The sequence below is a fragment of the Capra hircus genome, chromosome 8, assembly GCF_001704415.2.
Source record: "Capra hircus breed San Clemente chromosome 8, ASM170441v1, whole genome shotgun sequence".
Lineage (NCBI taxonomy): Eukaryota > Metazoa > Chordata > Mammalia > Artiodactyla > Bovidae > Capra > Capra hircus.
The window spans coordinates 419,524-439,604 of NC_030815.1; the positions used below are offsets into that span (position 1 = coordinate 419,524).

General features: G+C 45.5%; 1 protein-coding gene across 1 annotated transcript in view; it reads left to right on the plus strand.

The window, feature by feature from the left end:
* Nucleotides 1-20,081, plus strand: part of ANXA10 (annexin A10) — an 87,928-nt gene that overhangs the window by 52,943 nt on the left and 14,904 nt on the right. Inside the window, exons 3-6 of the mRNA XM_005683503.2 lie at nucleotides 3,168-3,262; nucleotides 13,904-14,017; nucleotides 15,858-15,948; nucleotides 16,907-16,986. Coding sequence (XP_005683560.1) covers nucleotides 3,168-3,262; nucleotides 13,904-14,017; nucleotides 15,858-15,948; nucleotides 16,907-16,986 — 380 coding nt within the window. The remainder of the gene's footprint in view (nucleotides 1-3,167; nucleotides 3,263-13,903; nucleotides 14,018-15,857; nucleotides 15,949-16,906; nucleotides 16,987-20,081) is intronic.

Genomic DNA, 20,081 nt, shown 5'->3' on the forward strand with positions numbered 1-20,081 from the left:
TCAAATGAGTCCAAAATGGAGTACTTGGGTGCAGTCTCAAAAACTACAGAATGATCTCTGTTCATTTCCAAGGTAAACAATTCCATATCACAGTAATGCAAGTCTATGCCCCAAACACTAATGCCAAAGAGACTGAAGGCTATGAAGACCTACAAGACCTTCTAGAACTAACACCAAAAAATAAATAAGAATGATGTCCTTTTCATCATAGGGGACTAGAATACAAAAATAGGAAGACAAGAGACACTTGGAGTAACAGGCAAGTTTGGCCTAGGAGTAAAACTCACAGAGTTTTGTCAAGAGGACACACTGGTCACAGCAAACGCCCTCTTCCAACAACACTAGAGACAACTCTACACATGGACATCCCCAGATGGTTAACACCAAAAAACCTTCTACTTATTATTAAAGCTACATTCATTTTGGATCACGCGGTCAACAGACTCCTCTGGAGCCATCTCACGTACCTTGGGTCCAGGACGTGACCCGGGAGCCTGGGCACCCTGCTGCTCCTTGCCACTTCACCGCAGGCTACCTTTCTGTCACAAATCTGAAATTCCAGTCTTTGGAGAAGATTCTCTGCCCCTCCACCTCCACTCTGCCACTGCCAGACCCTCTCTCTCACATGAACAGACAGCCCGCCCCACACTGGGGCCCGCCGTCCGCCTTTACCCAAACCTCACCCTTGCTCACTGCACGTTTCCACAGCCGACTCACTACCTCCCTATGAGCCCAGCATTTCCAGGATGGCATTAAATCCCCAAAACACGATCTGCTTAACATCCCAGCGCTTCAACTCGCTTTTCTACTCATCTCCATAATTTGTCAGAGAAAAATTATACCGCACGCAACTCAACAGGCCAGGATGCCCTTACCAAAGCAGAGACCGGCCCCAGCTCCTCTGGGACAAAGGCCTGCGATGTCTGAGCCCTGGGCTGAGCTAGGGAGTGGTTCAGAGGACGCAGGATGGGGGCCCGGTCATGCAATGAGGACAGCTAAGTCTGTCCAGTGGTGCTGAGGGTGCTGCCTGCTACAGAGCCCGGGGACAGCAACTGTCATACTTGCGACTACAGCTCAAAAGGGTGGGTCCTAAGCCCTGAGGAAGGCATTTCTAGCCTTCTAGCAAGTGGGTGGGAGAAGATTTACATCTAAGAAAGAATTTACAACCACAAGTTTTCCAAAGTAAGCGCTCTCAGAAAAAAGAAAAGCAAAGATCAAAGGCTGATGATAGGAAGAAGTCCATCTAAATATTGGTCAAGCTGAGGGCTGGCTGGGGTCTTCCTGGTCACTACTGTGACTGCGTGTGTGCATGCTAACCTGCCCAGTCGTGTCCGACCCTTTGCGACCCCATGAACTACAGCCCGCCAGGCTCCTCTGTCCATGGGATTCTCCAGGCAAGAAAAATGGAGTGGCTTGCCATTTCCTTCTCCAGGAGATCTTTCTAACCCGGGGATCGAACCTGCATCTTTCATGTCTCCTGCACTGGCAGGCCGACCACAATCATAGCTAAACCTCCCTGCAGCGATTGTACATCCCGGCATTTTACCAGGTCGATGGGTTGGTGGAGGAGGAAGCGCGGGCCTCAGAGCCTAGGAGCAGAGCCTCTGTTACAAGCAGGGGCCTGATTCCTTCCTCTCACAGCTCCCTCCCGCAAGGCTCTTCCTTCTCTGGAGGGTCTGCGCTGAGTAAGGGGCAGATGGGCCCCTGAGCAGAGCAGCTGAAGTTTGTCAGGTGGGTTAAACTGGAGCTGTGTCTTCCCTGATACTCCAAAGACAGAGTTAGTGGCAGGAGCTGAGCTCTGCAGGAGTAGGAGAGAGGATGAGCATATCTGTCACTCTTGAGGTCAGGGAGACCAGACCCCACCCCACCAGGCACAAGTGTGCAAGAAGGCTCCTCAGGGGTCAGAAAGGGAGGGGCACCATCCCATAATGTTGTTGTTTAGTCGCTCAGTCACGTTAGACTCTTTGCAACCCCATGGACTACAGCACACCAGGCTACCTTGTCCTTCACCAACTCCTGGAGCTTGCTCAAACTGACGTCCATTGAGTCAGTGATGCACCCAACCATTTCATCCTCTGTCGTCCCCTTCTCCTCCTGCCTTCAATCTTTCCCAGCATCAGGGTCTTTTTCAATGAGTTGACTCTGCATCAGGTAGCCAAAGTATTGGAGCTTCAGCTCCAGCATCAGCTCTTCCAATGAATATTCAAGGTTGATTTCCTTTAGATTGACTAATTTGATCTCCATGCTGTCCAAGGGACTCCTTCCCCGCCCCCCCCCCAAGGGACTCTTAAGAGTCTTCTCCAGCACCACAGTTTGAAAGCATCAATTCTTCAGTACTCAGCCTTCTTTATGGTCCAGCTCTCACATCATAATAAGTGCTGTCAAACCTCCCACAGTCTTCTGTGCTAGAATCCATCTTGGCTAAAAGATGAGCATATATATGGGGAGGGCCCTGGGACAGGTCAGATGTGGGGAAAGAGGCGAGATAACTGGCCAGAGCGGAACAGAGCCCTTGAAGAAGGGCCCCAGATCAGTGATTTAAATCACGTCTCTGGCACACTCCTCATGAGGGACCTTGCTGCTCTCTTCTCTAGGTCTGTGTCTCTCCTTTGCTCTTGCTCTACATGAACTGCTTCTTTGTTCGCTTTGCACGAACTGTGCTGCCAATAAACTCTGTGCCTGCTTCACCCCATTTTTGTGGGAAATTCTTTCTCCAAAGAAGCCAAGGGCCCTGGTGGACTCACCTGCTGCCGGCAGGACCAGAGCAGTGACTTTCCTCTCAATGCACATCTGTTGTAAGTCATTCAGAGACACGTGGTGAGAAGGACATGGGGTCTGTTCAAACCAGATCAGTGTGGAGTGCAGGGAAGCCTTTTGCTGGTGGGGTAGGAGGGGAGGGGAGAAAGGCCACATTGTCTCCTCCCCTCTATTTTTATTGAATCTTTTAAAAAAGAAAAGTCTGTAGCACCAGGAAAGGGGGAGACAGAAGGCATCTCAGCCACGGCAGGGGTACCCTGAAACTTCCACTCAAGCTGGGCCTTCTCCATCCACTGGGAGCACCAGGGGATGAGCTGGCCCACTGGCCTGACCGCTGCACCGTGGGCCCTCCCTACCTGCAGCGTGACGCTCACAGCACTCACTCACTCGCCAACACAACTCTCTTCCAGGCTGTGACAAGGACCTGCTGATCGACATCCTGACCCAGCGCTGCAACACCCAGAGGCTGCTGATCGCCGAGGCTTACCTGGGTGCCTTCAGCCGGGTGAGTCCCCCCAACCCCTCTCATTTCCATGCAAACTTCTGAGACACCTCCAAACAGGGTCTGGTATGCTCTCCAGTCTCTGATCACAAAGGTGTCTGACTTCACTGAACATTAGAGACAGTTCCTCTGCCTCAAACACGTGGCACAGAATGTGGGAAAGAGACACATCAGAAGTGCCTGTACGTGATGTGCGACCCCACCAGCCCTTTCTGAGAAATCATTCACTTCGTAGCGTAGAACCTCTCACAGCCCAACACCACCAGCTGGTCCAATTAGGCACTGCCTGGGGACACCCCATGTTCAGCTCCAGGGAAGGCACACAGGGACTAACGATCCAGGCCCAGAAAGAAGATCTTTTCCTCCATTTCTCCCGAGATCCTCACCCGCATCTCTATCCAAGTGGCTTCCCCACTAGCTTTTCCTCCCAAATCTACAGTTAGAGACCATTCGAAAAGAACGGTGCTCAAAAATAGTTTCAGGCAATAGAACCATCCAGAATACTTTACGTAATCATGCACTGGTTTCGAAGCAGGTGCCATTAAGGATTTCTCTCCTTTTTTGTGCAGTTAAACCACAGAATAAAAATGAAAACTCTTCGGTCCAAAAGGACCTGGAATAACAATTACTTTTTGTCAACTGACCATTATCGATGAAATACCATCATAACTCTTCCTTTGTAAGACTAGTTCTTAAGGAATTAGTCCATCTCCAAACCTCAGGCTCTGAACAAGGACAGTACACAAAACAAAGGTGTTCTCTGCTTTAGAATGAATGACATCTAAAAAGCCACCACTGCTCATGAAATTAGCTGAATTAAGCCATAGTAGGAAATCAGTTGTTTGTTTTGTTTTGTTTTTTCTAGGTAAAACTATTCCTTTTCTTATGTTCCTATGATACCCGGAGTAGTTTTCCTTTGAAAGAAAATATAAAAGCTATACAAGTTGCAGCATCAGTCACCCAATATTGCTGTAATATGCATACTGCTGTAAGAGAGGTCATTTTCAGTAACTTCTTATCCCAAAAGTTTACATACATCTGTGCTTTTCATAGATAAGGTTAACTTAGGTAAAAGCAATACTTTATCACTCTCTACAAAATGGCCCTAAAACAGACCAAGAAAAAACTAAGAAACGAAGCATCTGCACCTTCTCAGACACCAGATCCTCCAGGGAAGAGGCCTTACCACATGCCCAAGGTCTCAGAGTGGTCAGACCCCCTGTGCTAGGGCCCCAGGCCTCCAGGGAATTTGAGGACCCTCAGAGGAGCCTGGTGGGGCCCCTTGGCTCGGAGAGACCCCAGCAGGTCAGTTACCTAGTCACTTGTACTGCCGTGGGTCCCTGGTTCACATGGTCCTGATTTGGGCATTCCCACATGGTGCCCAATGGATGTGGAAATGGTCCCCCCCTCAAGCTGCTGCCCCAAGACCTTACCCTGGGTATCCCTAAACTGAAGCAGGAGGAGTCCAAGCCTGAAACTCCACTGTCTCGCTTTAATACAGGAGCATTAATGTCGATTCCCCCCGCAAAATACCCATCTGTGCACCGAATTCAACCCGTCCTCCCACCCCTCTCACCAAGTGCCCAGCATCTGCACTCTGATCCTCACACTGGGTTGGCCTCCTGAGGAGGCCCTGCAGGTCTGCAAACTGCCCGGCCAGGGCGCCGTGCACTCCCCCAGGACCTGCACACTCAGGCAGCCCCAGACACCCCCCAAGACTGCCACACCACATCCTCTCCTGCTGGCGCACAGGCCTGGCTCCCCACCTCTCCCTCCCCGCCAGGTGTGCGGACTGACCTTCCCTCCCACCCCTCAGCCCTCATCTCCTGGAGTCAGGGATCGGGTCCAGCCAGGGTCTGATATAGAACAGGAACTGCATTCACTGAAGTCCACTCTGCCTGTAAATAAACAGGAGGGGAAAAAAAATCACATTAGGGCACACTTAACAGTTAAAAAAATCACTGACAAACTGCCTCAATGTCCCTTTTCCTTCATTTCTTCCTCTGGCTGCCCCCCAGTCACCCTGCCAGACCTTGGGGATGGCTTCCTGACCGCCCCCACTGCTCACGTTCAGAATGACTTCTTCCACCTGGACAAGGCTAGTTTCCCCTTCCTGTGGGGGAGCTGATAGATTTCCTGTATGTCAACCATTGATTTGTATTAACATGAATAACAAAGATGAGAGGAAATTACTCTCTTAGCTGCTGAATAAGGTACAGTTCTGGGCACATTCCATAAATACTTCTTACTATTTGATACTTTACATTAGAGACGAGCTGCTGATACTAGTCTCGAGACACACAGAGAAGCCTTGGAACACCGCCGACACACTGGTCAGTGTGAGGAACGCGGCACTCCAGGCCCTTACCCAAAGCAGTTCTCCCCAGGGCAGTGGAAGCTGGGACCCAACATGCCCCTGGGCTGGGAGGGACTGCCCCAGCTGAAGGGCTGGGCAATCTGACAGTGGTTCCTAGAGGCAGCAAGGTCACCTGAAGTGATACTCCAGGATACAAACTGATGCAGCCACTGTGCAGAGCAGTATGGAGATTCCTTAAAAACAGTTAGCCTATGATCCAGTAACCCCACTCCTGGGCATATATCTAGAGAAATTCTAATTTCAAAAGATACATGCATCCCAGTGTCCATAGCAGCATATAGTAGCCAAGACATGACTTTTATATATAAGACAACCTAAATGTCCAATGACAGAAGGATGGATAAAGAAGGTGTGATATGTATATACGTACAACGGAATATTGCTCAGCCATAAAAAATGAAATAATGCCATTTGGAGCAACATGGATGGACTTAGAGATATTATCATACCAAATGAAGTAACAGAGAAAGATAAATACCATATAATATCTTAAACATAGAATATACTTAAACATAGAATCCTTAACATAACTGAAACATAAACTTAAACGTAGAATCCTTAAAATAATACAGATGAATCTCCAAAGAATACAGAAACAGACTCACAGACATAGAAAACAAACATATGGTATCAAAGGGGAAAGGTGTTGGGGGGGATAAATTAGGAGTTGGGGATTAACAGATAGACACCACTGTAAATAAAACAGATAAACAACAACGGTTTACTGTATAGCACAGAGAACTCTACTTAATATCTTGTAGCGACCTATAACGAATCACTCTGCTGTATACTTGAAACTAATACAACATTGTAAGTCAACTATATGTCAATATAAGTAAATACGTTTTTTAAAAATTTACTTACCAGTGCACAGTGACAAAGCAGCTTGCACAAGCGTTTTTATAATGTAGTATACAATTTCCCGAGTGTTTACAGGATGACTACTGGGGTCGGCAGAATGAAGACAACTTCTCAGTCACACTTCATACAGGTCTGCAACATGGCTTCAATAGCAAGTATCTTTTCACAACAGCAGGAAAAGCGATAGAAGTTAAAAACATATTCCAACAAGCAGAGTGCGGGCCATCCTCCTTTCTCTTGCCCTGAGTGCACACATTTAGGTAAAGGAGAAAGGGAGAAAGAAAGCGAACCGCCACGTCACTTTTAGCTTAAGTGGCACTGTCGGAGCCGCTGTGGCGCGGCCCACCTGCAGCGCCAACAGATCCGCCTGAACAGCGCCCTCCCACCGGCTTAGTTTAGGCCCAGGCATGAAGCCCACGGAGTGCCTTTGGGGCAAGTCTTTGGCAAACAGGAAAGAGCAGCAGTCAGGCTGGGAGAGGCACCCTGAGAAGACTGCATCTGCAAAGCTGGGTCTGCCCCTCCAGAGAGCATCTAAGACGCTGACTAGATGACACAGTTGAAGGCTCCGCTCTGAGCTTGAGAAGTTTGGCTGCTTCTACATGTGACTCGATACCTATTTTCCCTAATGAAAGCACTGTCTTCTGATGTCCTGAAAAACGAGCCACCACTACAGCGAGCTTCCCAGGTTGTACTAGTGGCAAAGAACACACGTGCCAATGCAGGAGACTTCAGAGATCCAGGTTCGATCCCTGGGTCAGGAAGATCCCCTGGGGAAGGAAAGGGCAACCCCCTCCAGAATTCTTGCTTGGGAAATTCCAAGGACAGAGGAGCCTGGCGGGCTACAGTCCATAGGTCGCAAAGAGTCAGACACGACTGAAACAACACACACATGCACGCATACCATGTTAGAATGAACTAGTGCTCTGGAGAAAAGACGAAGCCTGGTGATAAACAGGGCATATTGTAAACGGGGACAGCAGGCTCTATGAAGGAGGCCGATGGCACAGACAGCAAAGGAACACACGGGTGACAGGAATGGGAAGCCGGGGCGCTGAGGGGGCCTGAAGACCCAGGAGCTGCAGGAAGCCGGCTGGGTGGAGCCGGTGGGGAGCAGGGATAGCAGCAGCGGAGGTGAGGGCAGGGATGTGACCACCACAGGCCCACTGAGCGCCCTGGAGACCGTCACATAAAACACCTGCACGTTTGCTATATTCTGAGCTGAGCCGCACAAAAGGAGTTGTAATTCGTCCTGGAGTTTGGCGTGGGTAAGGGCCTTTCTGCAGAGAAGTGACTAGCTGATGTGCACGTTCCAGGGTCACCTGTCAGGTGTGCTGGCAGGGCAAACGGGAGGGCACCAGGGGGCGCTTGTGGAGGCCTGGGCACTGACAGCAGGAGCGATGACCACTAGAGGCCGAGGCTGCAGGGGTAACTGGGCATAGAATCGTCAGTTTGGGGATGCATTCGTAAGTTAGAGGCCATGAGGTCACTGACAACTGGATACTGTAAAGGCTGTGAGAAATACAAAGGAACAGACAACTAATGAGGTGGCTGCTGCTGCTGCTGCTAAGTCGCTTCAGTCGTGTCCGACTGTGCGATCCCACAGACGGCAGCCCACCAGGCTCCCCAGTCCCTGGGATTCTCCAGGCAAGAACACTGGAGTGGGTTGCCATTTCCTTCTCCAATGCATGAAAGTGAAAAGTGAAAGTGAAGTCGCTCAGTCGTGTCCGACTCTTAGCGACCCCACGGACTGGAGCCTCCCAGGCTCCTGCGTCCATGGGATTCTCCAGGCAAGAGTACTGGAGTGGGGTGCCATTGCCTTCTCCGGGGTGGAGAGAAAGAAAAAAGGGGGGAGAGAGAACACAGCTAGTACCCGCCATTTTAAACCTACAGCAAATTACCTAATATTTGGGGGGGGGGGGAAGACCTTTTGAGTGCCTCATACCAGCCAGAAAACATGTTAAGGACTTCACCTGAGCAAACACTGTCTAGTAAGGTCCATGCTGAGGTGGGAGCTGTCCTCGCTATGCAGACCGGCCCGGGCAGCCAGGCGAGCCACCCACAGCGCAGCTGATGCTCCGCCCGGACTGAACCTAGGCCACCTCCCGCCCGGGCGCCACCCGCAGCCTTTTTCACCGAAGTGCTCCGGCTTCCTCGAGGTCCCTTATCAAATCCGTGTGCTACAGCCATGCGCACACACGCACATGTGTACACACGCGCTCCGGCGCACAGCTCCTCCGCGCCATCTAGCGGCCGCGCCGAGCCTCACCGGGCTGTGGAACCCGCGCAGGTGTTCAGGTTAGAGCCCACTGCGATCACAGGGAAAGTAAGGGGAAGATGCTGTTAAGAATTTTCGGAAGGATAGGGGCCCCAGAAATGACTGAAGATCAAGTGAAAGATTTTTCCATGCCCAAGCCATTGCCTGTATGTTTTACGTTTAATCAGTAAATTGAGGGCTTTCTCCTCCCACGTTCATTCCTTCATTCTCCAACTTGTTACAGGTTCGTTTATACAGGGTGTACACCATAAACTCTGCACATCTGACCACTCAGCACTCGGCCAGATTTGGGGACATTTGTGATAAAGCCATTTCTTGTTGTTTAGTCGCTCAGTCGTGTCCGATTCTTTTTACCCCGTGGACTGTAGCCCGCCAGGCGCCTCTGTCCATGGGCTTTCCCAGGCAAGAAGACTGGAGTGGGTCTTTCCTTCTCCGGGGGCATTTTCTCGACCCAGGGATCAACCCCACCTCTCCTGCATTGCTAGAAAGATTCTGTACCGCTGAGCCAGCTGGGAAGCCTGAGACAGACTTGGGGGGCCATAAATTCATGTAATATGGTCATTCATCTAGTGTAATAAACTCAAGGGTGGAGCTGCCGTGGCAGAGAAACAATCAACTTCCCTGAGGGCCAGAGGAAGGCTCGCAAAGAGTTGCTGATTCTACCGTTTCCATCTGGCCCCCTTTGAACCTTTGAGGCACGGCACTGAATTTAATTTTTTTTTTTTACTGGGGTATTAGGACAATATTAGTTGCATAAATTGAGAAGTCTTCTTTCACCCTCTGCTTTCTACAAAATATTGTGTAGAAGTGATTTTATTTCTACATTAAAATGTGTTATAGATTTTATGAAGTGACTCCACTTGGGTCTAGAGATTAAAGAGGGTGGATTACTTGTGAATCCAGTTTTGGGTTTTTTGTTGTTGTTTGTTTTTGTTTATATAAGGAAATTTAGATTGAGTTTGAAATTCTTCTTGACTATTTTGGTAATTTGTGGCTGTCAACAAATTTATACTTTTCAACTAAATTTTAAAATATAGTGGTGTATCTTTATGTTTTTATCCAGATATATGCCTAGGACTTGGATTTCAAGATCATATGGTAGTTGTATGTTTAGTTTTCTGAGGAGCTTCCATGCTGTTCTCCATAGAGGCTGCACCAATTCCTATTCCCAGCAGGAGTGCAGAAGGGCTATCTTGCCCACCCTCCCCCAGCAAACTGAGCCTGGCTCTGCTCGCCTGTCGTGACACCTCCACAGGCGGTCTCTAGGGACGCAGCAGCCAGGTGACAGGAATGACCTATAGGTGCTGAGTGCAGCCTCTCCAGCAGGTATTATTGTAGGCTTTATGATGATGGCAAAAAGACACATGCACCCCAGTGTTCACAGCAGCACTGTTCACAATAGCCAGGACATGGGAGCACCCTAGACATCCATGGACAGAGCAATGGGTAAAGACGATGGGGAATGTGTATGTGGTATGTATATGGAATATTGCTCAGCCATAAACAACAATGAAATAATGCCACTGGCAGCAACATAGAGACCCAGAGAGCATTGTACTTAGTGAAACAAGTCAGAGAGAGAGGACAGACACTGTATGACATCACTTATGTGTAGACTCTGAACGATGACACAAATGAACTTATCTACAAACCAGAAACAGACTCACACGCGCAGAGAACAGACTTGGGGTTGCCAAGAGTAAATGTGGGGGAGGGATAAATTAGCAGGATGGGATTAACACATACACATCACTATATGTAAAATAGATGAACAACAAGGACCTACTGTATAGCACAGGGAAATTTAGTCAACATTTTGTAATAAGCTAAAAGATTATGAAAAAAGAACATATAAACATATATATATAGCTTAATCACCTGAAACTAACACAACATTGTAAATAAATTATATTTCAACTAGAAATATATATAGTGGTATAAATGTGTTCATAATATTCTCTTTTTCCCATTAATATCTGTAGTATTTGAGTATGTTACTCTTACATTGCCAACATTTTTGCATTTTCTTTTTTCTTGTCAGTCTAATTAGAATTTTATTAACATTCAGAAAATTAGGTTTTGATTTCATTGACAGTTTTAGCATCTATTAATTTTCTGTTTCATTGAATTATGATCTTATTCTCATTTCCTCCCTTTTTTAAAATTTAAAATATATGAATATATATTTCATACATGTGTAATACAGTTACATTAATCCATCACAGTCTGCATTCCATCCTGTCATTTCCTCCCTTGTTATACTGGATTAAATGTATTCTTTTCTTTCTAGTTTTCTTGAGGTGGAAGATTAGGTCATTGACTGCCTGTTTCTTTTCAAATATAAATATTTAAAGCTAAAATGTATGTTCAATCACTGTCTCAGCTGCATGTCACAAATTTTGACCTGTTACATTTTCAGGTTCATTAAATAAAGTATCTGGGATTCTCCAGATACATCTTTATTATTAGTTCGCAGTTGATTTTGCTGTAGTGGGAGAGTAAACTCACCGAGAGACAAGTCATGAGCCATGCTGAAGAAAGCGTGTCACCCTCATGCTGTTCTGACGGTGCAAGGTCCTCGCTATTGGAAGGATGCCCACAGGCACCTAGAGGCAGGGAGAAGTGAGGGATTAGCTACATGACTGTGGAGGCGGACAGGCCAAAATCCACAGGGCAGGCCAGCCGAGCCCCGGGCCAACTGGAGGCTCAGAGAGGGTAGGAGCCTGAGGTCAAGGACCGGCTGCTGGCAGAACTCTTGAGGGAACGTCTTCAGCAGACTGAAGGGGTCGCGCCCACATAGTGGAGGGCAATCCACTTGACTTGAAGTCCACTGATTTCAATGTTACTCATCTAAAAACACCTTCACAGAAACATCTAGAACAATGTTAATGGCCCAGCAAAAGTGAATAAAGTTAACTATCAGAAGCGACTTCTGAATGCCCATCCCAAAGCAACTTCTCGTCTGTATCGTGTCCCTAAACCTGTAAGGCCATTCTGACCTCTTATCTGAATTTTTAGAACCCTCTTGAACTAGTGTTTAGGATCTTTTGATGTGAAAAATGATGATCAGAGCCTTCCAAAGCATCAGCTCACATTTCCATTTACGTTATGTCTGGGATGTTTGCGGATGTGGATCCTCTTGAAAACAGAGACTCTGTGTTGTTTTTCTCCAGCTCCTACCGTCTTGTCTGAGAAAAAGCAGAAATAAAAACCCACTGAGTCCACTGCTGCCTTTCCTTCAAAACGATGTGCTGAGCTCATGTGGGCAGGAGAGCAAAGTCTTCACAAGCTCGTGTGCTCACGACGGCTTTAGCATTGCTTTTGCCTGCCTCCTGACAGCACACAGGACTGTTACAGAAATTAGCAACAGTTGACGCCAAAAGACAAGGAATTGACTGGAATACTGGCGATCTTATAAGGCTTATATATACTCCAAGACCAGCCACAGCTCCAGACTTCAACAGACTGCCTTGACCTGAGCAAAAATTCAATAGATTCTCTGTGTCACCAATCACCACCTTGTGGGTGATGCTTTTCTTTGCTAAAAAAGAAACACAGGAAATATACTGCCAGATTGTACCAAATAAAATGAAAATTATGACTATTTTGTTTTTTACTGTAACAAAGTTTATTGTGCCTTATTGAATTATCTAATTATCTTATAATTCATCTCATAACTAAACTGTTGCATATTTTAACATATAACTGAATATATACTGTACATTTTAACAAGAAATGGTACATTTAACAAATCTTTCAGATATCTTTGTAACCCTAGAATACATAAATTGGACATATTTTATATTTTTAAACATCTACTCTATATGAGTAAAATGAAAACTAAATTAAAACCATCAGTTTCATGCCTTTAGAGCTGTATTTCAAGGACAAAAACCTAGCATGCTTGTTTTTCTTTTTCAGGTGACTATTTGAAGAAAGTTCCCAGACTGCTTACTTAACTCATTTACACAAGCTTTTTGGCAACAGTATAACCAGAAACTCTTTACTGAAAGACACTGCTACAATGATAAAACAAAATGCATATTTTCTTTAAGGACGAATATTTCATTAATTCCACACAAAACTATTACACTCCCTACTGAAATGCTTTCAGTTTCAACTTTTATTTATTTTAAACTTTTCAGATTTTAACTTTTATTTATGAGCTCAGAAGAGGGGTTCTGTTGGGATTAAAGAAGTATCACGGTTCTGTGTTTGTGTAACTAGAATATCCATACAGATGATGTCTGGTATGAAGATATGACCTCACACTCATTTTCTTTTTTTTCTTTTTTAAAAATATAAATTTATTTATTTTAATTGGAGGCTAATTACTTTACAATATTGTATTGGTTTTGCCATACATCAACATGAATCCACCACGAGTATACACGTGTTCCCCACCCTGTACCCCCCTCCCACCTCCCTTCCTGTACCATCCTTCTGGGTCATCCCAGTGCACCAGCCCCAAGCATCCTGTATCCTGCATCGAACCTGGACTGGTGATTTATTTCATATATGATATTATACATGTTTCAATGCCATTCTCCCAAATCATCCCACCCTCTTCCTCTCCCACAGAGTCCAAAAGACTGTTCTATACATCTGTGTCTCTTTTGCTGTCTCGCATACAGGGTTATCATTACCATCTTTCTAAATTCCACATATATGCATTAGTATACTGTATTGGTCTTTTTCTTTCTGGCTTACTTCACTCTGTATAATAGGCTCCAGTTTCATCCATCTCATTAGAACTGATTCAAATGTATTCTTTTTAATGGCTGAGTAATATTCCATTGTGTATATGCACCACAGCTTTCTTATCCATTCGTCTGCTGATGGACATCTAGGTTGTTTCCATGTCCTGGATGTTATAAACAGTGCTGCAGTGAACATTGGGGTACACGTGTCTCTTTCGATTCTGGTTTCCTCGGTGACATCACTCATTTTGAAACCCTCAAGTCCATCATCTCGTATAACCCACCTACACACATGTGAACCCAAACCAAACTAGCTGTTATGGGAAGGGGCAAGGAGAAGGGGATCCTGCTAGAAGACGGTCTGCAATTATCCCGTTTTCCCCACGAACTTGGTAAGTGGTGTAATGCAAGTATTTGCTTTCCCTGCACAGGACCTGGTCGGGGACTTGAAGGAGAAGCTTTCCAATCACTTCAAGGACGTCATGGTCGGCCTCATGTACCCCCCACCCTCGTACGATGCCCACGAGCTGTGGCACGCCATGAAGGTAGAGCGGGCCACCCTGTGATACTGCCACGTGCGGTCAGGGAGAGGAGGAGGCATGTCAGCAAGGAAGACACAAGAGAAATGCCTGGGGAGAGGGGGTCATCATGAAAGGAGGAGGCCTCCATAGCCCAGCAGCAGGATCACTTGACTCTTCTTTTGAACAAACTCAGACCCATGACCCGGCCCTGTGCAGAGCTGCCAAGAGGAATGAGGAAATGAGGTTCTTTGGGGGCTGTCTGCATTTTTCTCTTCCCGAGTATGGCTTTCAGCTTCCCTGATGGCTCAGTGGTAAAGAATTCACCTGCCAATGAAGCAGGCACATGTTCGATTTCTGGATCAGGAAGAACTCGAGGAGGGCATGGCAATCCACTCCAGTATTCTTGCCTGGAGAATCCCATGGGCAGAGCCTGGCAGGCTACAGTCCATGGGGTCACAAAAAGTAGGACACAATTTAGTGACTAAACAGCAGCATCAGCTGGTTTGTCTTCCTATGTTACATGGAAATGTTAGCATTCTTGTGAATCTCTTTAAACTATTGTATAAATTGGGTTCATAAAGTAATGAGTCGGTAATGTTGAGGCAGAGAAAAACATAGATGACATCTATATTTTTGTGATGCTAAATTAGTCCTTTACCAAAACTACTGCTCGAATGTAACAAACTCTTACTTCTAAAGGATCAGAACAATTCTTTCTTACAGGCTGGTCATGAAAGAAACTGACTACAGATTTGTCAGAGGTTTGTTGGCTACGGAAGGGGAACAGACGACTTTTCACATCTTTCCAGATCTTTCCAAATGCTGAATGAGACACCTGCAGAGAGGGTGCAATCACTCCATGGGGATGCCTGCCAAGGACCTGATTACCCCCATCTGGGGACAACGCGAAAAGGGAAAGGGAGAAATTAGGGGACCTGGGTCACGGCTATCGTATGCACAAACCAGCACTGTCGTTTGTTTCAGTCACTAACTCATGTCCGGTTCTTTGTGACCCCGTGGACTGTAGCACTCCGGGCTCCTCTGTCCATGTGATTTCCCAGGCAAGAATACTGTAATGGACTGCTATTTCCTTCTCCAAGGGATCCTCCCAACCCAGGGATCAAACCAGTGTCTCTTACTTGGCACATGGTTTCTTTACCGCTAAGCCACCAGGGAAGACCAGTAGGTCATCACAGGCCTTATATAAAATATGAATTTCAACTAATGTCTTTTTAAGTATTGCATATGTCAGTCCATGCCTCCTGCAAAATGATGTAACTGAAAACCTAAGGAGAAAGTCCTATGTCAATGTTTAGATGAAACTGTTATATTTTTTCAGTGTCTCATAAAATGGTTTGGATTTCTGAAGCTCTCAGAAAAAGGTGTGTTGCCTTTCAAATCACCATCAGGGAGGAATATCCTATGACTGGAAGAGGCTGCAGAGAGTACTCAGTCCAAATATTCAGGCAAATGGTACAAAACTCCACACCTGGGAAGAGATGGGGTGAGGTCTCTGCACCATTCTTGGGGAATTAGGGACCCAGAATCAAGTACCAGTTTGCCCAAGAATTGACATTCTAGCAGCAAAGAAAATGAGTGTCATGAGTGCCGTTTAAACGTCTTTTCCCACATGATTTAGAGGTGCCCATGCTGTTTTATTTTATGAGGGAACTCATTTCAGATGATACTATCTTCTTGAAAGCCACGCACCTAGTAGGTCCCGAAGCCAGACGGAAGCAGGCCCTCCTCTACCCCACGCACACGCCCACCCTCCGCTCCTCTCGCAGCACCAGGGCCGCCTGCGTTCACTGCGGGGCTGCTCCCCTTGCAGGCGCCTCAGCTGTCTCTTGCTCTGTCCTTGCAGGGAGCAGGCACTGATGAGAGCTGCCTCATTGACATATTAGCTTCAAGAACAAATGGAGAAATTTTCCAGATGCGAGAAGCCTACTATTTGCGTAAGGAAATATACATTTGTACATATGTTTTATGTTATAAACTTATATTTTTCAAATAACAGGCAAAATATTCCAGTTTATATATTTTAAAGAATTATCTAAGACAGTCACATGTGAGATATGGCTTACGCAAGACTCATGAATTGTCTAAGTAGAGTTGGTGATTAGGGCACTAAAAACAAAGCAATCCCAAGATAATTGAGTGAAGCAAAGTTTCCAGGAAAATAACGATGAGTTTCTGCAAGGTGGGCTTTAGTTTAGGACAGCGAGCACTCAGGACAGTGGCTCAGGGAGACCTTGTCTCTCACCCAAGAGGGACAGTTATGAAGACAGAACAAAGCAAAATGTAATTATCACTCAGTAAATTCTACAAATATAGGCAACAACTTCACTTTTCATAAACCTCATAATCACTGAATCCACCTCAGAATCTGATTTTTATCCATTTTAGAAGCGAAAAGGTTAACGACTTTCATATTCAAAAAAGCTTTAAGACCTTACATTCCATTGCATCATTGTGACATTGGGTGTGAACAAAATGTTCCAGAAAATCAGCTCCATCACACTCAAACAAAAATAAGACTTTCCCGGGGGAGAGAATTAAGATCCTTCACTGAAAATATTAAGACAGGACAAAGACTTGGGGGACCGCTGGACCAGGCCGTGGGCTAAGGAAAGAGAAGACAGAGGGTTTTAAGGGTTACAGAATGTGAAATGATTCTCAGTGTTGGTTTTCAAGTTTGGAATAGAGATAGTATTTTTATAAGAAAGTAGACTTGGGCCTGTGTTATCGTTGGGATCAGTTTTGTTGGGGGGACTGTTCATGGGCCTCACGTGAGTAGAAGGTGGTAGAAGACCAAGAAATGTCACCCTATGGGAGAAGCACTGACCTCTGCGAACACAGGGAGGCGCGGTTCCATCGTAACTAACCCTTCCACATGGGTGTGCTCTCCCCCAGAATACAGCCGTGACCTGCAGGAGGACATCTACTCAGAGACCTCAGGACACTTCAGAGACATGCTCGTGAGCTTGGTCCAGGTAGGAGATTCCTAGATTTGCTCCACTTTGCACTACTGAAATGTTTCGTTTTCAAAAAATAGGACAGGAAACTCCAGTAATAACAGTTACTGAATGCCAGTAAATTCAAGGCACTACAATGGAAACTTGGGTTGAATATAGAGACAAACCAGTATGAATGAGACACCATCTCTGTCCTCAAAACAGTCTACTCTAAGCAAAATGATCATAGTTTTAGATAAATGCGTGGCTGATTATATATTACGAGGGAACCAACAGGCTGACAGTATTACAGTTACAATTAGAATGTGCACACCATCTAAGGCATCAGGAACCCAGGACCCACCCAGCTGGTGAACAGTCAGAACCACCAGACGAAATACAAGAAACTGGGATTCAGGAGCCTCCCATATGACTTTAATTTAAGAGATTCTGGTTTATTGAAAGCAAAAACTAGTTTTCCCTCCTTAGTACAAGTGTTAATCATTCAGTCATGTCTGACTCCTCTGTCCATGGAATTAACCAGGCAAGAATACTACAGTGAACTTTCATTTCCCTCTCCAGGGGATCTTTCCCACCCAGGGATCAAACCTGTGTCTCCTGCATTGCAGGGGGAGTCTTTACCATCTGAGCCACCAGGGGGCCCTCCGTAGCAGCTCTTTATGTCTGTAATTCCATCTTCTGCTTGAGTTTGTATTGAGTGAATCGTTCAGACACAGCCTCAGTGTCTGATGACATGGCGCAGGAAGCCAGAGGCTTGAATTTAGACAAGCAAAGTTGCCACTGTCCCTCTGTGTCATTAGTCAGATTGCTGACCAGCCATCTTCTAGCAGGGAGTAGTGGATGGAATTCCTGATGTTCCAGCCCAGGTTATAGAACTTACCGAATGAAAGAGAACAAGCGGACATCGGCTCAGGGAAAACTACAGAAAATCTCCCACCATTCTGGAAAATAGTGACAGTGTTAGTTGCTCAGTCATGTCCAACTCTTTTGCAACCCCATGGACCATAGACTACCAGACTCCTCTGTCTATGGGATTCTCCAGGCAAAAATACTGGAGTGGGTTGCCATTTCCTCCTCCAGTATCAAACCTGTGTCTCCCACATTGGAGGCATATTCCTTGCTGTCTGAGCCACCAGGAAATTCCATGGTAGACAGACCCACAGCCATATAATAATTTTTCTTTCTGAAACTGAAGGTTCAAATCTTTAGTTTGGGTGATTTTTTTTTTTTATTCTACAAAACTTGTTTTTTAAAAATGGGCAGTTTTATGTAGTACTTTGCATGAGAAAGGTAAAAATTAAGAATTATTTCTACCCTGGCTAGAACTAGTCTGTGTATTGAAAAGAGTTAAAATGAGAAAACAACTATTGACAATGATTTTTTTCCTTTAAAATACCAATAGCAGTGTGCAAATTTAAATACCTACTTTATTTTCCTTCTTAATCTTCAATTTTGTTATCTTTCTCATCCAGGGTAGCTTCACATAGCCAATCAAATGTGTGTTTATTGTGGTTAAAAGCTTCATATTGTACTTCACAATATTTGGTATCATTTAGTTAAAAAATGAATAAATACATCAGCCTGATTTTAACACCAACTGAGAATTTCATTCATTGCCAAGCACCAAGAATTTTAATTTTTTAAACATTTTTTGTGCCCAAGTTACTGTCATTTTTATTTTTTTAATATAAATTTATTTATTTTAATTGGAGGCTAATTACTTTACAATATTGTATTGGTTTTGCCATACATCAACATGCATCCACCACAGGTATACACGTGTTCCCCATACTGAACCCCCCTCCCTCCTCCCTCCCCATACCATCCCTCTGGGTCATCCCAGTGCACCAGCCCCAAGCATCCAGTATCATGCATCGAACCTGGACTGGCGATTTGTTTCATATATGATATTATACATGTTTCAATGCCATTCTCCCAAATCATCCCACCCTCTCCCTCTCCCTCTCCCACAGAGTCCAAAAGACTGTTCTGTACATCTGTGTCTCTTTTGCTGTCTCGCATACAGGGTTATCGTTACCATCTTTCTAAATTCCATATATATGCATTAGTATACTGTATTGGTCTTTTTCTTTCTGGCTTACTTCACTCTGTATAATAGGCTCCAGTTTCATCCACCTCATTAGAACTGATTCAAATGTTTTCTTTTTAATAGCTGAGTAATATTCCATTGTATATATGTACCACAGCTTTCTTATCCATTTGTCTGCTGATGGACATCTAGGTTGCTTCCATGTCCTGGCTATTATAAACAGTGCTGCGGTGAACATTGGGGTACATGCCGTCTCTTTCACTTCTGGTTTCCTCAGTGTGTATGCCCAGCAGTGGGATTGCTGGGTCATAAGGCAGTTCTATTTCCAGTTTTTTAAGGAATCTCCACACTGTTCTCCACAGTGGCTGTACTAGTTTGCATTCCCACCAACAGTGTAAGAGGTTTCCCTTTTCTCCACACCCTCTCCAGCATTTATTGCTTGTAGACTTTTGGGTCGCAGCCATTCTGACTGGTGTGAAATGGTACCTCATTGTGGTTTTGATTTGCATTTCTCTGATAATGACTGACGTTGAGCATCTTTTCATGTGTTTGTTAGCCATCTGTATGTCTTCTTTGGAGAAATGTCTGTTTAGTTCTTTGGCCCATTTTTTGATTGGGTCATTTATTTTTCTGGAATTGAGCTGCAGGAGTTGCTTTTATGTTTTTGAGATTAGTTGTTTGTCAGTTGCTTCATTTGCTATTATTCTCTCCCATTCTGAAGGCTGTCTTTTCACCTTCAGAGATTCTACTCTCTAGGATGATAACATCAATAGAGAACACAGAGCTTGGCTTTACATTGCCCAACAGGAGGCTTCTGTGTGAGCTTCTGTGTGTCTGACTCTGTGACCCCATTGACGTGCAGTCCATGGAATGCTCCAGGCCAGAATACTGGAGTGGGTAGCCTTTCCTTTCTCCATGGGATCTTCCCAACCCAGGGATCTAACCCAGATCTCCTGAATTGCAGGAGATTTACCAGATTCTTTACCAGATGGCAGATTCTTTACCAGCTGAGCCACAGGGAAGCCCAGGAATACTGGAGTGGGTAGCCTATCCATTCTCCAGC